This window comes from Abramis brama (genome assembly GCF_963993115.1).
Source record: "Abramis brama genome assembly, chromosome: 16".
Classification (NCBI taxonomy): Eukaryota; Metazoa; Chordata; class Actinopteri; order Cypriniformes; family Leuciscidae; genus Abramis; species Abramis brama.
The window spans coordinates 13,991,421-14,014,425 of NC_139978.1; the positions used below are offsets into that span (position 1 = coordinate 13,991,421).

The window sequence follows — 23,005 nt, forward strand, 5'->3', positions numbered from 1 at the left end:
ACACTTTAGAATACTGTATCTTACTTACTGCATAACTAATAAGTAATTATTGAAGAACTAACAGGTAATTATTCATTAACTACTTCTTCACTACTGTTAACTACTAAGGAAGATGTGTTAACTAATCAGTATGTAATATATTTTTATGATTGTGTTAAGTAACAGTTAGTTAATCAATAAATAATGAATTCTGTCATAACTCTTGAAGAACTACTACTAATTATCTACTAATTAAGGTTCAAGAAAAATAACTAAGAAGTAACTACTAATGAACAGTCATACAAAACTAACCTCAGATTAGTTTTTATATTTTATATACAGTACTGTGTGTGTCTGTTTTCCTCAGCATAGAATGCCATTGAGTAAATTCATGTTTGAGGCAATGACTGAGGGAAACTGAAAATATAGGGAACTTATTTGTAATTCATAAATAATTATCAAATAATTCTGCAGGAATTACTTAGAACCTGGAACAGTATTCTAAAGTGAGAATATAGGGAACTCATTAGTAATTAATAAATAATTATCAAATAATTATCCAGGAATTAGGCTACTTATAACCTGAAACAGTATTCTAAAGTGAACATATAAGGAAATTAATTGGTAATTAACAAATAATTATTAGATAATTCTTCAGGAATTACTTGGAACCTGGAACAGTATTCTAAAGTGAGAATATAGGGAACTCATTAGTAATTAATACAGAATTACCACATACTTCTGACTCAAATCAAACTTACTGTAAAAAACACATTATTAACGGTATTATCTAAGCCTTTGTAAAATAGATAAGTTATCATACATTATGATACATTTTGCTAATTAAATAAAAAGTTTGCTTATTTGCAGATCAATATATAGCCTAGTAAATGTCTGCACTTATCTTTCTTATTAGTGCTGAAGAATGACTAAAACTGGCTAGAAAATAAAATAAAAAACATTGATCAGTGCTTTTTACTTTTCAAGTAATTACCTTTGTACATTTACTAAGGTAATTTTGAAAATGAATAGGCCAATAGTTTATCATTTTACTGGAGTAATATTTTATTGGGTTATCTGTACTTTTACTCAAGTACTTGATTTGTGTACTTCATCCACCACTCCACTGCTAAAATAAAACGGTTTATTGTAGTAACCACTGTGTATGACTGTTCATTAGTAGTTACTTCTTAGTTATTTTTCTTGCACATTAATTAATAGATAATTAATAATAGTTCTTCAAGAGTTATGACATAATTCATTAGTTATTGATTAACTAACTGAAACATAACACAATCATACAATTCTATTACATACTAATTAGTTAACACATCTTCCTTAGTAGTTAACAGTAGTGACTTAAGTGTTAACAAATAATTATCTATTAGTTCCTCAATAATTCCTTATTAGTTATGCAGTAAGTAAGATACAGTATTCTAAAGTGTTACCCATTTACTGTATGTAGACAAGGCAGGGTTTAACCTGGCAAAAACACGTAGACGAGGAAGAAATGTAATTGGGAAAAGGGCCACCGTTGATGTGCCGGGTCAGAGAGGAGCAAATATCACAATGTGTGCTGCACTCTCAAGTGCTGGTTTAGTCCTGCAGAAAAGCCAGATTGGTCCCTACAACACAGAGCGCCTTCTTTTGTTTTTAGATGACCACCAACAACTGGTGCCAAGCTGAACTGGTGGGAGGAAACATGAGGACATTTGTGATTACATGGGACAATGTAGCATTCCACCATTCACATGCAATCACAAACTGGTTTGCAGCACATCCAAGAATGATTTCTCCTTTCCTCAACCCCATTGAGGATTTTTTTCTGCTTGGAGGTGGAAAGTATATGATCATCTGTCACATGACCAAATGTCCTTTCTGGATGCCATGAATGCTGGCTGCAGAGACATCTCAGCTGAAGACTGTCAGGGGTGGATAAGGCATGCCAAGCGTTTCTATCCAAGGTGTATAGCGAGAGACAACTTATGATGTGATGTAGACGAGAACATGTGGCCAAATGCGGAGGACCGTATAGATTAGAACAGGACTTCTTTTTTTCTGTGTCTTTTTTTCTGTCATTTTGTTTTATTTTTGCACACTTTAAACCAAAGGCCATGTATGTTTGTCTTTTTTGTTTCGTTTTGTTGATCACTGACAGAAATTTTTATTGCTAATAAAGCCTTTACTGCAGCAATTCTGTCACTTTGTTTTTTTCTGTTTTTTTCTTCAGTTGTACATTCTACAAAGTATTGATGACTCCTTCACATTTAGATATTATGCTCTCACACACACACAGCTGAATGAAAAAAAAATGTATTTCATACTGTATGTTCTATACAGATAGAACTGAAACATGACAAGTAATGCAGTTTTTGTAATGCCACCAACTGTTAGTATTTTGACAGTCATTGCGCTATGATTGACTATGTGTTCATGTTGGATAGAAAACGAGTGCAAAAGTTTTGACCGAATGATTCGATTTTGAAACGGGTTTGCAGTGTTTTGATAGAGTTAGTGTATATTGGAGGACGGTCATAGACCTTCCAGCGCCAGGCAGAGAAGAACTCTTCAATTGGATTCAAGAATGGAGAGTATGGGGGGAGGTTGAATACAGTGAAAAGTGGGTGATCTGTAAACTAGCTGCTGACCAAAGCAGCCCTATGGAAACTAACATTGTCCCATATGATGACGTATCTGGTCTGCTCTGGTCTCTGAACATTAATGAGCATGTCATGTGAGGTGTCCAGGAATGTAATAATGTGTGCAGTGTTATATGGGCCTAGGGTTGCATGATGGTGAACAACACCATTTTTACTTATAGCTGCACACATAGTTATGTTACCACCACGTTGTCCTGGGACATTGATTATGGCACAGTGTCAATAATGTTCCTGCCACGTCTCCTTGTTTTAGTGAGGTTAAAACCTGCCTCATCCACAAAAAGCAGCTCATGACCCATGGCATCTGCCTCTTGCTCCATCACTCTCTGGACAAGACAAAACAAATGCAGCACAGCAGGCCCATGCACAGCACTACAGTATGCACTTCCAGATTCAGTACCAATGATACTATAGCTTACCTGCACATATCGCAGTTGTTTTACACTTTCACTGTTTCTTTCAAAAGGGACTCTTTAGATTTGTTTTATTCGGATTCTGTTGCGGGCAAGTACACGACATAATACAGAAATGGGTAACACTTTAGAATACTGTATCTTACTTACTGCATAACTAATAAGGAATTATTGAGGAACTAATAGATAATTATTTATTAACACTTAAGTCACTACTGTTAACTACTAAGGAAGATGTGTTAACTAATTAGTATGTAATAGAATTGTATGATTGTGTTAAGTTTCAGTTAGTTAATCAGTAACTAATGAATTATGTCATAACTCTTGAAGAACTATTATTAATTATCTATTAATTAATGTGCAAGAAAAATAACTAAGAAGTAACTACTAATGAACAGTTATACACAGTGGTTACTACAATAAACCGTTTTATTTTAGCAGTGGAGTGGTGGATGAAGTACAAGAATCAAGTACTTGAGTAAAAGTACAGATAACCCAATAAAATATTACTCCAGTAAAATGATAAACTATTGGCCTATTCATTTTCAAAATTACCTTAGTAAAAGTACAAAGGTAATTACTTGAAAAGTAAAAAGCACTGATCAATGTTTTTTATTTTATTTTCTAGCCAGTTTTAGTCATTCTTCAGCACTAATAAGAAAGATAAGTGCAGACATTTACTAGGCTATATATTGATCTGCAAATAAGCAACTTTTTATTTAATTAGCAAAATGTATCATAATGTATGATAACTTATCTATTTTACAAAGGTTTAGATAATACCGTTAATGTGTTTTTTTACAGTAAGTTTGATTTGAGTCAGAAGTATGTGGTAATTCTGTATTAATTACTAATGAGTTCCCTATATTCTCACTTTAGAATACTGTTCCAGGTTCCAAGTAATTCCTGAAGAATTATCTAATAATTATTTGTTAATTACCAATTAATTTCCTTATATGTTCACTTTAGAATACTATTTCAGGTTATAAGTAGCCTAATTCCTGGATAATTATTTGATAATTATGTATTAATTACTAATGAGTTCCCTATATTCTCACTTTAGAATACTGTTCCAGGTTCCAAGTAATTCCTGAAGAATTATCTAATAATTATTTGTTAATTACCACTTAATTTCCTTATATGTTCACTTTAGAATACTGTTTCAGGTTATAAGTAGCCTAATTCCTGGATAATTATTTGATAATTATTTATTCATTACTAATGAGTTCCCTATATTCTCACTTTAGAATACTGTTCCAGGTTCCAAGTAATTCCTGAAGAATTATCTAATAATTATTTGTTAATTACCACTTAATTTCCTTATATGTTCACTTTAGAATACTGTTTCAGGTTATAAGTAGCCTAATTCCTGGATAATTATTTGATAATTATTTATTCATTACTAATGAGTTCCCTATATTCTCACTTTAGAATACTGTTCCAGGTTCTAAGTAATTCCTGCAGAATTATTTGATAATTATTTATGAATTACTAATAAGTTCCCTATATTTTCAGTTTCCCTCAGTCATTGCCTCAATCATGAATTTACTCAATGGCATTCTATGCTGAGGAAAACAGACACATACAGTACTGTATATAAAATATAAAAACTAATCTGAGGTTAGTTTTGTATGACTGTTCATTAGTAGTTACTTCTTAGTTATTTTTCTTGAACCTTAATTAGTAGATAATTAGTAGTAGTTCTTCAAGAGTTATGACAGAATTCATTATTTATTGATTAACTAACTGTTACTTAACACAATCATAAAAATATATTACATACTGATTAGTTAACACATCTTCCTTAGTAGTTAACAGTAGTGAAGAAGTAGTTAATGAATAATTACCTATTAGTTCTTCAATAATTACTTATTAGTTATGCAGTAAGTAAGATACAGTATTCTAAAGTGTTACCCAGAAATGCTCACATTGTGTATGTTTTGGAAGGTGGGTCATCCTCAATTATGCGCTGCTGTATTTCTCGTAGCCTTATGGAATTATTTGCAATCACCAAATTGACTATATGGGTCTCTTGTTCTGCAGTGAACATTCTTCCTCTGCCCCCAGCATCTGGACATCTAGCAATTCTGTAAAGTAACAATTTCAGTATTTTTACATGTATGGTATTGTTGTGTTTCTCATTAGAGTATGGCAGTGCTACAAAACTTAGTGCAAAGTGACTGTACTAACCGATTCTCATTTCGAAATGTCCTTATGATGCTTGCTACAGCGGCTCAAGTTAGGCTGAACCCGTTGGCCAGCTTCCCTCAGGGTCATTCCATGGTTGATTACATGGTCCACTATTGTAGCTCTGATGTCATCAGTTATTCTATTTCTTCCTCTTCTTAGCCTACCCTTCCTCTTCCCCCTCCTCGTCCTCCTCTTGCTCCTCCTTGTCCTCTTCCTCTAACTTCACCTCCTTGTCGTCCTCTCCCTCTCGCTTCTTCACCTCCGTCCGCATCCTCTTCTTCCTCCTACTTCTCGACCTCCACGTCCTCTTCCTCGGCCTCCTCCAATTTTCACTCTTCTCACTCTTCCTGCTCCCTCCATTGTACTCCACACGGACAGCTTACCTGTGGCTTATTTATAGTGCTTAGGCTGATTGCAAAGTGAACTAATTATCTAAAACAGTTTTCACATGTGACAGTGTGCCAGAAAGTTGGCAAAATAGTGTAAATAATAGCCATTCATGTGTATAGTTTTGCTAGGAGTGTGTTGATCATTTGGAAATTGAGTGTAAAGCAGTGAGTTGTGTTTACTGTTCTGCAAAAAGAGTGCTGTGCAGTGGATTGTACTTACAGTTTTGCAAAGTGTGTGTTACAAAATTGCAAACTGAGTGCAAAGCAGTGTTTGTGCTTTTAGTTTTGCAAACTCAGTGAGTGGTTTTGCTTTAAGTATTAATAGTTTTAGAAATTGTGTTATAAGAATCACGTTTAGGGTTTAAGCATTCAGAAATAACTGTAACTTTTGCCTGTCAGCCTTTGAAACACAAGTGCATCATGCAAAATGTGTTTTAGTGAGTGAGAATGTGTTTAGAGTTTTGTAAAAATAGTGCATGAGATTTGCAAACAGTGTCTAATTGCCTGAGCTTGTTTAAAGTTTTACAGAAAGAGTGATTTATTTAACAACTTGGTTTAGGCTATTGAGAATTTGTTTTAGAGAATGGGGTTTAGTGTTTTAGCAATTCAGAAAAACTGTAACTAAGATTCTGTATACTTCCAAACATGCTGTTATGTCCTTAGTAAGAAGGAACGAAAGGCATTCTTAAATATGGAATTCTTTAAGGAACAATAGAAGTATCAAAATAGAACAGCGAAACAATTTTTGTACAAGCTAATATGATTCTTTAGGGTCTAAATTAAAAGCAGGAACACGTTGGTACCGATCCGTTTTTTCTCGTTTGTAAAGCTGTCTGGTGTGAAATGATTCACGCAAACAGGAAAGCGCAGACGATCGCGGGGAATCCCCGTGAGGGAATCCCCGCGTCAATCCTTTGGCCATATCCCTTCAAAAACAAAACTCAGCCACTGCATCTTCAACGGCTTGGATTTAGGAACATCCAAATGACTGCTGTGTTCCTTATTACACCAAAGAACAATCGCAGACGCCATTCTGCTCATAGACAGCGCTCCAGTGAGGGTATCAACAATGACGCGCGGACTATGATTGACAGCTCGCTCATGAGCGAGGGGTCTGTGTTGAAACGCTGCAGCTGTCAATCACAATCGTGGGAGGGGCGTCACACGGTCGAACGGCTTGATTTCAGAGAGGGTCAAACATATAAGGAGATTAAAAAAAAAACACTGGATGGATTTTTATCATTTTATGATGGTTGTGTACAGGCACTGCCAACACACATTTCAGTACAATCAACTTGTAAAAGTGCATGTACCATTATATGACCCCTTTAAGGGTTTTTAAAGATAATTAGATGCTTATTTGGAGCATTTCATTGCAGATGGTCTTGTAAACCGGGCACAAATAAATTAAATAATACATTAAAATGTAAAATGTATATATTTGTGGTATAACTGTTGTATATCTTCAAATACCTATCTAGTCCTCTAGGACCATGAGCAGAGCCTACTAAAATTCCAACGTTTGCAAAGGCCAAACAAAGATAAAAGATACATACATTTTATGCACACACACACACACACACACACACACACACACACACACACACACACACACACTGTAACTGTCCAATGAAAACAGGAAAATTAAAGCAGTTTTCCACCTAGCAACACTTGACATTTATGTGAGTAGCATTTGATTTGCCAGATTATTCAGACATCTACCACAAGAACAAGGCATGAAGAGAAAGTTCTCCATTTGGCATATTCATAGACTGTAAATATGTCACTGCTAAAACTCTTAATTTTTCATTCCATATTGACGCTGTCTGCATTTATTGGAACAGGCAAGTACAATGAAACATTGAGCAAATATAATGCTTTAATTCACCAGTAAACATAGGATTTATATATTTTAATTAGTTTTTATTTTTTTTAATTGTTTTTTGTTGATAATGTCATTGCTGTTTAAATTAAATTTCCTTTTTTTATAAAACATGGTCATGAATATTCCAGAATAATTGAGTGAGATGAGCCAGTAGCTGTCGTGTTTCTCTAATGGGAATGTATCTATAACACACAGTAACTAGACTATACCAAAACAAAGTAAAAGCAAATAGCAGATGAATGATGAATACAGGCACTTTTGTTTTTATAAACTGACATGAAATTATACAAAAACCTAAGATCTAACACTCTGTTTTTATATTTCAGCTGATGGATATTATGAATACATGATATATGAATGCGTCTACAGCACCAGTGATTACAGTGATATGGTGAATCTTCTGTCATATTCCTTCAATAAAGTTGTGCATACACAGTTTAATAGCACTGTGGGGAAGTTTGTGGGGTTCACTGAGGAAGGAGTGAAGTATGCAGAGAACTTTAACGAAGATAAGGCCTATCTGCAGCGAATGAAAGCTGAGGTGGACAAAGTCTGCATACCCAATGCTCATAACTATGACTCACTTGTCCGTGATAAAACAGGTGAGTGCTACAAGACTCTTGTCTCATCTTTACTGCATTATAAAGATCTCTAACATGTGTGTCCACTGGTACAGAAGAAACACCGTAAATGCATTAAAACAGGGGTCTGTTGTTGGTGTTGTGTCTGCACAATGTGGTCGTCGTCAGTGATTTATGATTGTTTTTAATACAGAATCAATAATATGTATATTACAACTGGATAACTGGGCTATTTTACAAAATTTTAAATTTAAGATTTTTTTTTGTTCAAACTGATATAAGGATAAGGATATATATGAACTGATATATATATATATATATGGTCTTTTTTTCTCAATCCATTTCAAAATCTAAAGAAATTACTTTATAGTTCATTCATATAATTCATGTTGTTCATATAGTTTCATTCATTCAAGTGTTATAGCTACATGTCACCTAATGTATTTATAATTTTTTGTGTTGTACATTAGAATACAGTAAACTAATTTTTGAGTATCTGTTTCTCCTGGTTTAGTAAAACCGATGGTTACACTCAGTTCAGTGAAGCAGGCTGAAGGCAATCATCCAGCTGTACTGATGTGCAGCGCTTATGACTTCTACCCTGAAAAAATCAAAGTGTCCTGGCTGAGAGACGGTAAACTGATGACCTCTGAAGTGACCTCAACAATGGAGATGGCTGATGGAGACTGGTACTACCAGATTCACTCTGAACTGGAATACACTCCTAAATCTGGAGAGAAGATCTCCTGTGTGGTGGAGCACGCCAGCTCAACTCAACCTATTGTTAAAGACTGGAGTAAGACAAAACATTTACTTTACAGTCTTTCCTTTATTCATAGTTTTGGCATATTTATGGGAGCAAATAGAAAATATGGAAATTATTTTGTTATTACACTTGCACAACTTTAATACAAATATTAAACGTAAATATTGAGAATGAACTATCATTTGGTAACGGAGCATGATTTCCATTCCCCACAGATCCCTCTATCTCTGAGTCTGAGAGGAATAAAATTGCTATTGGATCCTCTGGTCTGGTGCTGGGAATCATCATTGCAGCTGCTGGACTCATTTACTACAAGAAGAAATCATCAGGTCAGTGGAGATGAGAGCAAATCATGCTGATACTCATCCATATACATCAGTGGTTCTCAACTATGGATCTCGGCTTTCCAGTTTAGCTCCAACCCTAAACAAACCTGAACAAGCTAATAAAAGTCTTAAAGATTTCTAGAAGCTTCAGGCAGGAGAATTTGATCACGGTGATCAAGGTTTGTCATCTCATGGGGATCATATCATGTCTGTACATTCATCTGGCTCATCAATAATTTGTTATTTTTACTTTGTCAGGGAGGATCCTGGTACCAAACTGACTCCAGCAGGGATTAAAGTTCTCCGTCGCTACGACGGATTTCCGTTAATTGCAGCAAGTCCATGACGGATTTCCGTCATTGCGGGTTCCAGTCTGTCCTTAAAGTCTTAAATTCACTTTTCATAATTTTAAGGCCGTAAATAGGCTTTCATTTCTCAAATAGTGTAATAAATATCATAATTTTAGTTTGAATAGGTCTTAAATTAAGGAAAGACGAGGTGTATTCACCCTGCTGAGGGGGATGTGATCAAAGCCTGGAGTGGAGCAAAAGCACGTTCCTCTCTCCACTCTAAGCACTCTGTAATCACTTCGCTCATAGTCCACTCCGGGTTTTCAATTACCGCTCACGGAAAGTGCATGTCAGGCTACAGCTGAGCGCTGAGGTAGAACTATATTTCAGTGACACACTTAATGCAGGTAGGGCTGCCTGGGCGATATCGATATAAAAAATATATCGATATATTTTTTAAATGCGATATGGAATTAGACCATATCACATCGATATAGTTCAAATTTGCGCTGTGATCCTTGCTCCCCGCTCCTCCTTTTCCACACTGCGTGCGTGTTTAGAACATGTTATGTTATGAGAGGCGAATCATGACTACTTAAGAAAACCCAGCACAATAGGAACTACCAGGCAGGCAGTGACATAAGTGTACGCTGAAATAAAGTTTTTCACCTCAGAAAAACGGACTTTCTTGTCCTGTCAGTCGTTATCCTGTTCTCGTAGCGCACACTCAATTGCACGCGCAAATGCGGCGGCGCGCGCTGTATTGCTTCACTGATCAAGTGCAAAAGAAACTACGAGCATGCAACGCCGTTACGTTGTAAATTACACGAAATAAAAGTAATGCAGGTATGATTCTCATTCTATTCACCAGTTTCCATGTTTCATTAACAGTTATTGTTAATATTGTGTATTCACCATGGTAACTGTCGTTTCCATATAACCCCAAAATGCCACTATTTTTCTTTGTGTTATTTTTTATATTTTTAAATGACTGTAGTGGCTCATACCAACATTGTATTAACACAAACTAGTTTGGGACTGCTATTTAATAGCTTTAGCCTAGGCCTAATGTTTACAGTGCTATGCATACGTTTAGACACCCATACTAAAGTTGACTAAAAAGAGGAATAAAAAATCATCTTTTGGAAACTGAACTTAATGCCTTAATTTGAAAAATTAGGAAAAATCCAACCTTAAAGGACACCAATTTTCTTTGTGAATAAATAAAGTATCGTAAATAAATAAATGTTCTTCCTTAAAATACAGGGTGCATAAGTTTGGACACCCCTATGTTAAATTCCCATAGAGGCAGGCAGATTTTTATTTTTAAGTATTTTTTTAATTTATTTTTTAGGATACTATGCATCCTGATAAAGTTCCCTTGGCCTTTGGAATTAAAATAGCCCCACATCATCACATAGCATTCACCATACCTAGAGATTGGCATGGTTGTATTTCAGTTAGCCTAATAGCTAGTTTGATTTGCATTGAGAGATGATCTTATGGAAAGTATCTCTAGGTATGGTGAATGCTATGTGATGATGTGGGGCTATTTTAATTCCAAAGGCCAAGTGAACTTTATCAGGATTCATAGTATCCTAAAAAATAAAATAAAAAAAATACTTAAAAATAAAAATCTGCCTGCCTCTATGGGAATTTAACATAGGGGTGTCCAAACTTATGCACCCTGTATTTTAAGGAAGAACATTTATTTATTTACGATACATTATTCATTCACAAAGAAAATTGGTGTACTTAAAGGTTGGATTTTTCCTAATTTTTTAAATTAAGGCATTAAAGGTATAGCGGAGGATCTTTTTACTTCCGGGTGGATACCCTATACTATTGGTCCTCCTAATTGTCAATCATTCTGGTGAATCAATCAAACTTTTCAAAAAGTGGAGAGGGCAGGACTTATCTAAAATTCGGAAAGATCCTCCGCTATACCTTTAAGTTCAATTTCCAAAAGATGATTTTTTATTCCTCTTTTTAGTCAACTTTAGCATGGGTGTCTAAACTTATGCATAGCACTGTATTTATTAGTACTAGTCTTTACTATTAGTCATATTCTTACAATTTATGTTAAGTAAAGGGGAAAAGTAACTTACTTGTGTGTTAACAAATTTTGTGTAAACGTGTTATAATTTGCATATATATATATATATATATATATATATATATATATATATATTCTTAATTTATTAATTACAAATTATTAATTATATTAGTATGTTCCATGCCTGGTTTTCATAGATTAAAATATAGCTTTTAAAATACGCCTACTGGCAATATTAAAGCGGTTTAAAACGTCTCCCCTTAAAACGCTATTGGTCTCGACTAATTAAAAAGTTAAAGGAATATGACTTGGCCTAAAAAAAAAATTTCAGTCAGAAGAATTTTTTTCACTTTAATCCCTGCTCCAGTCTAATGTTACCTGATGCCGACTGAAAGAAGACCTCCTTGGATCACTGATGCATTCCCATTATGCCACATCTTTCATACAGTGTCCTTATAGCCTACTGAACTTTTTAATTTTTTTTTTTACTTTAATAATTAAAGTAATAATGAACATTTTTTAAATTGCATCAAACATACTTACATGACTTGTATTTGAGCATCTCTATGTAATGTTGGTAGTGATAAAATAAAGTTTATTTTATTATGTGTATTTTGCTTGAACTCTCTTGAGCTGATCGTATGTGGATAGAAGCAATGTGAATGAGGATGTTATAAAGGTTTTCAGTCAATATTTTCATACCAGTTGGATCTATTATGAAAGCAATCAAAGGTTTGATTTGAGTCAGAAAGCAAATGTTCACGGACAGAAACATTTGTTCATGGTACTTTACCGCCCCCTACTGTCATTATTGTTAATTGTGCATATAGTTTCCAGTGTGATTGCTTCGTTTGAATAATCATACTAATACTACTGTTACTAGCAGAAAAACATCCATAAAATTTGCAAAATCATATATATATATTTTTTTTTGGAATCTGTACATTTTAGTTCTAAATAAATATTTTTACAAATTCTTTACAAAATCTGTTATCATTAAAAGTTTTTCTTCACATTAAGTGCTTTACAACAATGTATTAAATTAACTGCATTAATAAGTATATAGGCGTACTCCTACCCTTGTATTCACTATATTGACAAACTAGAAACTGTTGCTTTTAACTGCTTGCCTTATCTGTCAGATAAAGATACATTTAATTTTTTGCATTTATTAGTAGAAATGATTTAGATATATGTTTATAGCTTCATAGATATTTTTGAGAACCTAACCCCAATTCTTCCCTAAACCAAACCACTTCTCAAGAATATAGAACACGAAACGGGCAGATAAAAACATAGTTACAGGTATTTATTGCAAAAACTGATCAATAAAAAGTATAAAATATATTGTTTATTTTTATATGTTCATATTAAATAGATGTCTGAGCCATCAGATTTCATCAAAAATATCTTAATTTGTGTTCCGAAGGTGAACGAAGGTCATACAGGTTTGGAATGACATGATGTTGAGTAATTAATGACAGAATTTACTTTTGAGTGAACTAACTCTTCAAGTAAATAAATGAGGGTGTATATTTGTTATCGTAGAGAAAACAACAAAATATCATCCTAACAGAAACAGGGGCCAAGACATGACAGTTTAGCTGTGTGTAAAAGGAAGTGATTTTCCAGTTAGCCAGAGAGGAGTGAATAATTATGTGATTGAGTGCGTGCCTTTAAACCAGGGGTGCCCAATCCTGCTCCTGGCGATCGACTGTCCTGCACAGTTCATCTCCAACCCTAATCAAACACACCTGAAGCAACCAATTAAGGTCTTCAGAGCAGGTCAGGATCACTTGAAAATTAAAGGCAGGTGTGTTTGATTAGGGTTGGAGATGAACTGTGCAGGACAGTCGATCGCTAGGAGCAGGATTGGGCACCCCTGCTTTAAACTATGGGTGTATTCTGTATGCTACTGGAAACATGCATGTGAATTTGCATATGCCTTACAAATGCATAGATGGAGCACAAATTTTGCCAAAGTACATGACTCAGATCTTACAAAATCGGAAATACATTTAAATCAATTTAGGGGTTCATATAAAAGAAAACCAAACCACTTTTGCAATATTACCTCTTTATAATATTGTTCCAGCTGTTCCAGACAGGTCCAAGCAGTTCCAGGCATCTTGAGCATGTGACCACATTACAGTTCCATATCACGCCACCAAACAATTTCAGTTATCTCAAAGGTCCTTAGGGCCTAGAACTAGCCTGGGTTTCCCCATGCTGCCTTGCGCCAACCGACTGTCAATCTGCAACCACAGGTCGTGCACATGCCACAGATCCCCCCTCCCTCGCGCACGTTACAATCACATGCACACGGCTAAAGTTTGCGCAGTAACCATAGACTGTAAAAAAATATGGACGTAGTGTCCGTGACGTCACCCGTAGGTTTCTGAAGAGCATTTTTGAAGCCTAAAGTGGGCGGAGCCGGCCGTCGCCATCTTGGCCTTGCGTCACTCCCGGATAACAGAAAATGGACAAACAGGCGGGGCGTGAGTGGAGCTGAGGAGCCTGGCCTGGCTATCTGAAATCTCCTAGCTCGACGTGATCGAGTTAGCTGATGATGTAAAGCCAATTAAACGTTCCTATTTTTGCCCTTCGAAATATTATAATAGTTAAAAGACATGGCTACAAGTGAGACTGTGTATTACTTCGAGAGTGTTTGTGTGTGACTGATTTATGTGCTTACATGTCCGTCACTCTTTCATGGTCCGTCAGCGCGGCATCGCTCAAGTTCGTAGAGAGCTTATTCAGTCCATTTTAAATTCTGATGTTGGCCGTCTCTCAAATGGGTTATGGTTTAACCGTTAAACCATAGATATATTGCCTTTGAAGTGCAAGTAAATGCGCTAGAAAGTCCGCGCTCATTCACGGACGGAGAAAGCGCCGACGCCCGCATGATTTCATCTGACGGTAACCTACATAAGCATATTATAATCCATCTGTTCCATGGGAGCAGAACGAACGAGCATTTATTGACGTTTTAAATTTGAAAACCCCAAAAAGCAACGAAATTGTCAGACATCCATTAGTGCATGTTCACAGAGGAAAACAACTGAAATACAGCGCTGGTTGTTCTCTCGAACGATAACGACGGAATCCAAAGACGTGAGCTTTGTAACGTTACCCAAGTATTAAAATTGTATGAAATGATAATCCCGAAAAAAAGCACAAACACTGCAGAGATGGCAAGTTCAGCAGCTAACATTGCTGAGGTGAAGTGACGGCTAGTAGCCTAAACAGCAGACAAACGGCTAGCACTGACAGCGGCAATCCATCTGTCACTCAAGTGGCTTGGCCACACCCTTAAATTAAAATATTAATCAACTAAACGGACGAGTTATAAAATAATTCACCCCCCTCACAGTTGCTATGAAGGGCAAAATTAGCTGTATAGACCAAATCCACATACAGACACCAGGCTTTAAACACGTTTTTTTCTGCTGTAAAGTTGGTCATTTTAACATGGGGGAGATACAGATTTGACTCACTTCTGACAACAGCCTCAAGCGGCCAGTCAACGAATTACAGTTTAACTCACTTCCGTGTTGGTTTCAAGGGAGAGACGGGGAGGTTGCCGCTTGGCAGTAACGAAGAGTGATGGCGGAAAAGATTCCAATTCCTCGGTTAACCTCAAGAGCTAGGAGGTCAAAAACAACCCAGGAACAGAGAACACCTGTTGAAAAGAAAGAAGTAAAGAAAGAAAGAAAGCGACCGAGTACTCCATGGTGTTGATCGTTGCTGATGAGACGGGCGCGTTCACAGAAAATCTGGTGCACATGCACTGACGAGCACGAACTCGATGGGAGGGTATTCGTTGATAGTGGGGGAGAGGCATGAGAGTTGTAAACATTCAAAATCTTGGCTAAGTCCACTCAATCTTCCATGGTTGCCGACTGCAGCTTTAAGGAAACTTTTTGTTTAGCCAGAATTATACCTCAGCTCTTGAGGACTTCTGCTACAAAGCAGAATTGCTCTTGATTACAAATAATTAAGAGGTGAGAAGCTTAAAATATAAAAGTGATACACAGAACGATAGTGATGTTGTTACTATATTTTTTGTCAAGAAAACGTATGATTTAATGTTTCTGAGAGTGGTTCATAGCAGAGCACATGGGTAAACTCACTCTGGAGAACGCACATTTTTCTCCCCATTCCATGGGAGCTGTTTTAGCCTCACAACTGGATTCAGTAACTTTGAACAAAATTTATCCAAACTGCAATGATCCTGTTTATATTTTCAAATGTGTAATTGTGTGTAACACATTGTGCTCATAGAACACACTTTATAGTTGTTTGTGCTACTACATGTGCACATAGGCTAATTAAGTTTATTCTTTAAAACACATGATTGCTTTACTGTAAGTGTTGTATGGAACACTTAGGTTAAAGGTTGTATATGCTATGCATTTTAGGCCATGCATCTTATGTAAACTTGAAAATAATAATAGGAATAATTGTTGTACTGGAATTGCATAGCAATTTCAAGTTGCATGTGAATTATGCTTGTGCATGTGACTATGTTGAATTTAGTTGTCTCCTTGGTGGAAAACGCTGCTATTTTCAATATAGCTCCAGTAAAACCAAGTACAGGAGCATATAATTGCCATGTGATTACAATGTGATTCACAAATGCATTAACTATGAAGATGCTTTACAAATTAAATCCATCACATCTTGCAAATTAGCTCAAATTGCCACTTTGCCTTCATATAGTCTTTAAAGAGACTAAATTAAACGAAAAGGCATTTGAAATCTAACAAAGAAAAAAGAGAAACAGAAAATGTGCATATCATCAGCCCTGAGCCAAAAAAACTTTTCATATTCAAATGAATTGACATGAGAACAAACAGAGACTTGACCATGCGTTTAACATGTGCATGTTCATTGGCTGTTAACAACAACAGAGTTCCTCATTGGCATTCAGCCTAACCGTTGTTGTACATACAATGCACTGGCCAGTACGGCTGTGACTGCAGGGCCAAATTAAAATAATCGTCTTTTGCAAAACGAACACCTTGACAACTAAGTTGTTCCAGAGACTATTGAGAGACCAGAAATAATACTGTATAATTTATATTCTTTTTAATATGATATAATTGTATTATAACTCAAATTATAATATACATTACGTTATAATCGCCAAGCAGGGCATTAATTGGAGAAGTGTGACATCCTTACAATTCGACTTCATTGACCTGCTACCCAGTGCCAAAATGGGAAAGGATGTGCCTTTACAAAAACACGACTAGAAGTGTTACACAGGTAATAGCAAACCAAATCATCCTTGACTGGGGTGCACCAACTAAAATTGAATCTGATCAGGGAAGTACATTTACAAGGAGGGTGTGAAATGCTAAACGTCAGGCAGAAGTACCACAGCCTTTTGCAGGTCACAAGAGATCTGCACTAACTAAATGTGTGAACGACACCATAAAACAGCAAATGCTAAGCAGGCAACACCGAAACAGGTGAACTAATTTCTGCCCACAGATCTGTTTGTAATGAGAGCAACTTGAAATAAAGCCATGGGCATCAACCCATTGGAACTCATGACACTATAAGTGATAAAAACTCTGATTAATCCAGAAAATTTCCCCAGCAGAACTAGGGTCTCTAATGCTCATGACACAGCAGACTGTGAAGGCTCAACTGCAAGAGCAGCTTTAGGTGTCACACACTGCACTGAAACAACAGCAATAATTCAGACCTGGCCAATGAAACTCGGTTTCATGTGACAACTGGAATTGAAATAGCAATAGACATGATAATGGAGCGAGTAAAATAATTCCACATGTCTGAATTTGAAGCTGCTGAAAACATCAGAATTAACTGTGCAACTGTGTTCTCTCTGCATTTGTTCTCTATCAGTTGGTCACTTCAGACGTATGTCGTGACCGACGAATAGGAATCTCGCTAGAGAGGCCAATCTACTTCGAGTGAAACAACTAAACAAGCCAATGCACATTGGCGTGCAATCATTTGCATCAGCTGTTCAGCCTCGCAGCGTGGGTATATAATGAGCAGAAGGTGCGAGTGCACTTCAGCTTTTTGCTTCGGAGACAAGCACTTCGATGCATTCTACCAAGAGTGTGAAAACTACAAGCCTTTCTGGACCATCCCGGTGCGGGCGTCACAGCACAGCAGCGCGAGTGGTCTTTTTCTCTCTCTCTCCCTTTCTGTTTCCTTGTTTTCTTTGAGCAAACAAAAAGGCTGTTTTAACAGCTGCTAAGGTGCGCCGGTGAGAGCGTTCAAAAGCTGTTTTAGAACTACCAGTGAGAGAGAGACAGCGCATAGACCAGGTGCACATTTCTGTCTGTGTTCGTGGTGGCCATTCCCCTGCGTGCTTCAGCACCAGCAAGAGCAGTCCCTAAAAGAGCTAACACAGATAGAACGCGTCTTTTTAAAGATGACTTTCTATCTGTGTGTTTCTGGATGCGGTAGTTACCTGGGTTCACGGGATGGTCACGATCGCTGCCTTGTGTGTCTGGGCCTCGAACAAGCTGAGGCAGCTTTTGTGGATGAGTCATGTAACCATTGTGGGAAGATGACCATCGCGGAGCTGCGGTTGAGACTCTCGTTCCTGCAAAGGGGCGGAGTCCCCATGCCTCTGCCTCGATCCAACCCTCCCCAGATGATTGCTTCGGGCAGTGACAGGGGAGACCTGAGGATCGTGGTGAGCGTGCTAGGAACCCTCATCCCTCTCATGATCCGCAGCCAGTTGAGCCACCAACGGAATGTGCTGGACCATCCTTGAGGTGTGTACTAGTCATTTCCTTTGGTGTTCCCCGCGACGATCAGATGTCGATTGCTGCATCGGAGGGTGGGTCAGACTTCTCTGCGGATGACGACTCTGCGCCGCTGCCTCCTTCGGGTGTGTCAGTGGTACCCGAGTCGGACCCGGAGATGATGGCCATGCTTTCCGAGGATTGGGCTCGTGTGGCTGGACGATTGGTATCTCGGGGTGGCGTGCGCTGGTTCTCAGCAACCCACCCCAGTGCCTTTCTTCCCGGAAGTGCATGAGGAGCTCACAGGGACGTGGACGGCACCTTTTACTGCCAGAAACCGTCTCGGTGGCTCCTCCTCCCTCACCACCCTTGATGGCAGGGCAGCTAAGGGATACACGCGTAAACCGCCAGTGGAGCTGGCCGTTGCATGCAGCTGTGCCCTAACTCTACTTGGCGTGGAGAACTGTGTCTTCCTTCCCGGCCTGTAGGTACTCGTCGGACCTATCCGGCAAGGCTTACAAGGCCTGTGGGGAAGCTGCCTCTGCCATGCACACCATTAAGCACATCCTGCCGTGGCGGTCAGCTGCTGCCTCCACCCCACCGCCCGCGGCCCCTCAGTCTGCTCGTCGCCGGGGGCGTCCTCCTGCGTCTGCCCCTGCTCCCGTGCCGCAGCAGCAGCCTCCACCTAAACGCCGCCGTGGAGCCAGTCTCAGGCAGGCCGCTCCGTCTGTCCAGGTCCCTGCCAAGAAGGGCGGCAAAGCTAGGGGTAAGCGGTCCAAGGACGGGGACCCAGAGATGGATGGGGCTGCTCTCCAGGAGAGGGTGACCACACCGCTCCCTCCCCCGGAATAGGGCCGAGTGGAAAATCTTCTGTTCCCTTTTATTTGTGTTCCGCCTCTGGCCATAAAACCGGCGGTACCCACATTTTTTAAATAAAAGAGCAGTTTCTTTCATCTCTGGGTCCGAAGAGGGCCCGGAGAGCAGTGGGGGGAGAGAATCCTCACCACTCTCATCCACCTCTTCCATCACCAGCGGGCAGCAGTGTGCGGTTCGAGAATGCAACCAAGCCACCTCCTGCACCTCCTGCCCCGTGGAACCAGGTAAGTGTTGCACAGTACACTCAGACCCCGCTACGGGCCGCCTCCCAGAGAGAGCCTCCCGAGCCGCGTCCCTGTATTCCACCTAGCTGCCCCACTCTGGGTATGCCTACGGTCCGTTTGGTCCCACTTGTACAGTCTCTGCGAGCCTGGTTAGCGCTCCCCAGTCCGTCTTGCTGGCTCATTAGGACCATCAGGCTCGGCTATGCGATTCAGTTCACCCGGCGTACCCCCAAGTTTCGGGCCATCCACTCCACTACAGTGAGAGCAGCCGATGCCCATGTCTTGCGAGTGGAGATCGCAGTCCTACTGGCGAAGGACGCAATAGAGCCGGTCCCTCCAGCCGACATGAGGTCAGGGTACTACAGTCCCTACTTCATTGTTCCCAAGAAAGGCGGTGGGTTACGACCGATCTTGGACCTGCGAGTTTTGAATCGGAGTCTCCACAAACTACAAAATGCTCACACAAAAATGCATTTTTGAATGCATCCGTACCCGAGATTGGTTTGCAGCGATCGACCTGAAGGACGCATACTTTCATGTCTCGATTCTTCCTCGACACAGGCCATTTCTGCACTTTGCGTTCGAGGGTCGAGCATATCAGTACAAGGTCCTGACCTTTGGGCTGTCCCTGTCTCCCTGTGTCTTCACGAAAGTCATGGAGAGGGCCCTTGTTCCCATGAGAGAACAGGGTGTTCACATCCTCAACTATCTCAACGACTGGTTTATACTAGCACACTCTCGAGATCAGTTATGCGAACACAGGGACCTCATACTCAGGCACCTCAGCCAGCTGGGCCTTCAGGTCAACTGGGAAAAGAGCAAACTCGCCCCCATGCAGAGGATCTCTTTTCTCGGTATGGAGTTGGATTCGGTCGCACAGACAGCGCGCCTCACAGAGTAACGCGCTCAGTTGGTGCTGAACTGCTTGAACACGTTCAAAGGCAGGATGGTGGTCCCACTGAAATTCTTTCAGAGGCTCCTGGGGCATTTGGCAGCAGCAGCAGCGGTAACCCCGCTCTGGCTGCTTCATATGAGACTGCTTCAGCACTGGCTTCACAGCCGAGTCCCGAGATAGGCACTGCATCACGGCACTCACCGGGTGGCAATCACACCAGCGTGCCGCCAGACCTTCAGCCCGTGGTCAGACCCCTCGTTCCTGCGGGCAGGAGTCCCCTTGGAACAGATGTCCAGGCACACTGTGGTATTCACAGATGCCTCCGCCACCGGCTGGGGTGCCACGTACAACGGGCATGCAGTGTCAGGGGTGTGGATGGGCCCCCAACTGCATTGGCACATCAACTGCCTCGAGTTGCTAGTACTAGTGCTAGTTTCGCTCTGAGCCGCTTGAAAAGGCCGCTACAGGGCAGGGCTGGCTGGTCCTTACGGACAACACTCCGACCTTTGCGTACATCAACCGACAAGGTGGTCTACACTCCCATCGCATGTCGCAACTCGCCAGCAATCTCCTCCTCTGGAGTCAGAAGCATCTGGGGTAGCTTCAAGCCATGTATGTCCCCGGTGTGCTCAACTGTGTGGCTTACGAGCTATTACGAGCTGTGCTCCCGGGAGAATGGCGGTTAAGCTGATCTGGAGACAGTTCGGGGAGGCTCAGGTAGAGCTGTTTGCCTCCCCAGAGACCTCTCACTGCCAGCTGTTTTACTCCCTGACCGAGGGAACACTCAGCACGGACGCACTGGCACACAGCTGGCCCCAGGGCCTCCGCAAATATGCGTTTCCCCCTTGCGCAGACTCTGTGCAAAGTCAGGGAGTACGAGGAGCAGGTCCTTCTGATGGCTCCCTATTGGCCTACCTGGACCTGTTTCCCAGAACTCATGCTCATGAGTTCGACTGACTCAGAGACGGGGCAACCTATGGCACCCGCTTCCGGACCTCTGGAAACTCCATGTCTGGTCCCTGGATGTGACACAGAGGTTCTAGGTGACTTACCCCCAGAGGTACTTAACACCATCACTTCTGCATGGGCATCGTCCACGAGACGTGTGTACGCCTTGAAGTGGAACCTGTTCGTCGAGTGGTGTTCTTCTCGCCGAGAAGACCCTCGAAGATGTTTGATTGGGTCTGTTCTTTCATTCTTGCAGCAAGGGCTGGAGCGAAGGCTGTCTCCCTCCACCCTCGAAGTACATGCATAAATATTATTCATAGATTTATGAAATACAGATATCAAAATGCAAAGCAGAATACAATATAGTAAATAAACCTACTTCATAAGTCTGAAACAGAGCATAATTTTAACTAGATACAGTGATGTCAGAGTAGGGCTCAGTTTCTGATTGGATGCTGTGATTGGGAGGCTTCTACATGACCAGGGATCAGCAGCTCTACCTGTTATTCACTCCAGGACTGTTTGATATGCCGTTTGCTCTACTCACTTCTGAATGAACAACGGAGATGTATGGTGTCCTGCTTATGCTCACTGTTATTGTGAGACTAGAGACTCAAGGTAAGTCAGAAAACTGTCTATTAAAATTATGATTTATTAAGTTAAAGTAGATAAGCAAGTATGATCATGAGAAAATGAAATTCCCAAAATATGTTTAAACTGGTACCCATAACCTGTCAGCAGAGTATTGTCTGATACCCAAAATTAGCTTAACTTTATTTTGTCTGATATCTAAACAACAGCCTTCTATCAGCCTAAGAGGCATGCGGAGGAAGCCATGGGGAAGAGAAGAAAGCAGAAGACTAACTAGTTTTAGTTGTGTCTGTTTCAATGCTCAGTCAAACATTGTCTGACCAGCATAAATTCAAGTGTTATTATAACAAAGCAATGAAAAATGCTTCACAACATCATGTGGCAATTAAACATTGAAATTGAGACATTCTCTTATCTCTAACTTGTTTGTTAAGACAACACAGTACACAACATAAGATTAAACAGTAATGGAAATAATATAAAATGACTGATAAATTAATGAATCAGTGAAACTAGTAAAAAATGGACAATGGATTAAAAATGTATTATAAATGATTATATAATTAAATGGAATAATTAAATTGTTTGATATAAAAAAGAAAACAATACAAATGTATGGTGGCTCTCTTGAAACTATTCACAAAGGTTGCTATTAAGAATCCTTAGATCCTTCAATATAATATATTATCTATTGAATAGCACTTTTTTAGGGTTGAGAAACAATTACTGTTGTTTTAAATCGTTTTTTTCTTTAAATACTATCACTGTATTGATTGCACATAAGATAAAGTTCATCCTTTGTTATTCATCCATACTGTTAATCCATTCTGGCTAATATCATCACACTTGATCTGTTTCAGTTGTGCACAGGGATTTTGGATTAATTGGATGTTCTGATACAGAGAAAGAAGTTTTGTATGGATCTGATGGAGAGGAAATGTACCATCTAGACTTCATTAGAAAAAGAGGAGTACCGACAGCGCCGGACTTTGCTGATCCTGTCAGCTATTCTGAAGCTTATGATGCTGGTGTTGGTCTAATAGAGCTCTGCAAACACAACTTAGACGTAGACATTAAAGTTTACAAACCCTCGGTCGAACAACTAGGTAAGACACACATTGTATATAATTATTATATTTTTACATGATGGATATATAATAGATCTATAATAATCTGATGTTTACATTTTTGTTGATGTGCAA

General features: G+C 39.4%; 2 protein-coding genes across 3 annotated transcripts in view; both read left to right on the forward strand.

Moving 5' to 3' along the window:
* The first annotated feature begins 7,332 nt into the window (after nt 1-7,332).
* The window catches only part of LOC311098381 (H-2 class II histocompatibility antigen, E-S beta chain-like), a 52,552-nt gene continuing 36,879 nt past the window's right edge, over nt 7,333-23,005 (forward strand). Inside the window, exons 1-6 of one of the 2 annotated variants that reach the window (XM_084138554.1) lie at nt 7,334-7,475; nt 7,843-8,118; nt 8,612-8,893; nt 9,079-9,192; nt 9,448-9,470; nt 11,897-12,054. In XM_084138554.1, the coding sequence (XP_083994680.1) occupies nt 7,412-7,475; nt 7,843-8,118; nt 8,612-8,893; nt 9,079-9,192; nt 9,448-9,470 (759 nt within the window). In that variant the 5' untranslated portion in view covers nt 7,334-7,411 and the 3' untranslated portion in view covers nt 11,897-12,054. Of the gene's footprint in view, nt 7,476-7,842; nt 8,119-8,611; nt 8,894-9,078; nt 9,193-9,447; nt 9,471-11,896; nt 12,055-23,005 lie in introns of those variants that run through there. The other variant, XM_084138555.1, reaches the window with a different exon arrangement.
* The window catches only part of LOC311098383 (H-2 class II histocompatibility antigen, A-U alpha chain-like), a 131,170-nt gene continuing 129,889 nt past the window's right edge, over nt 21,725-23,005 (forward strand). Inside the window, exon 1 of the mRNA XM_084138558.1 lies at nt 21,725-21,771. The gene's annotated coding sequence lies outside the window, so the exon portion shown is untranslated. The remainder of the gene's footprint in view (nt 21,772-23,005) is intronic.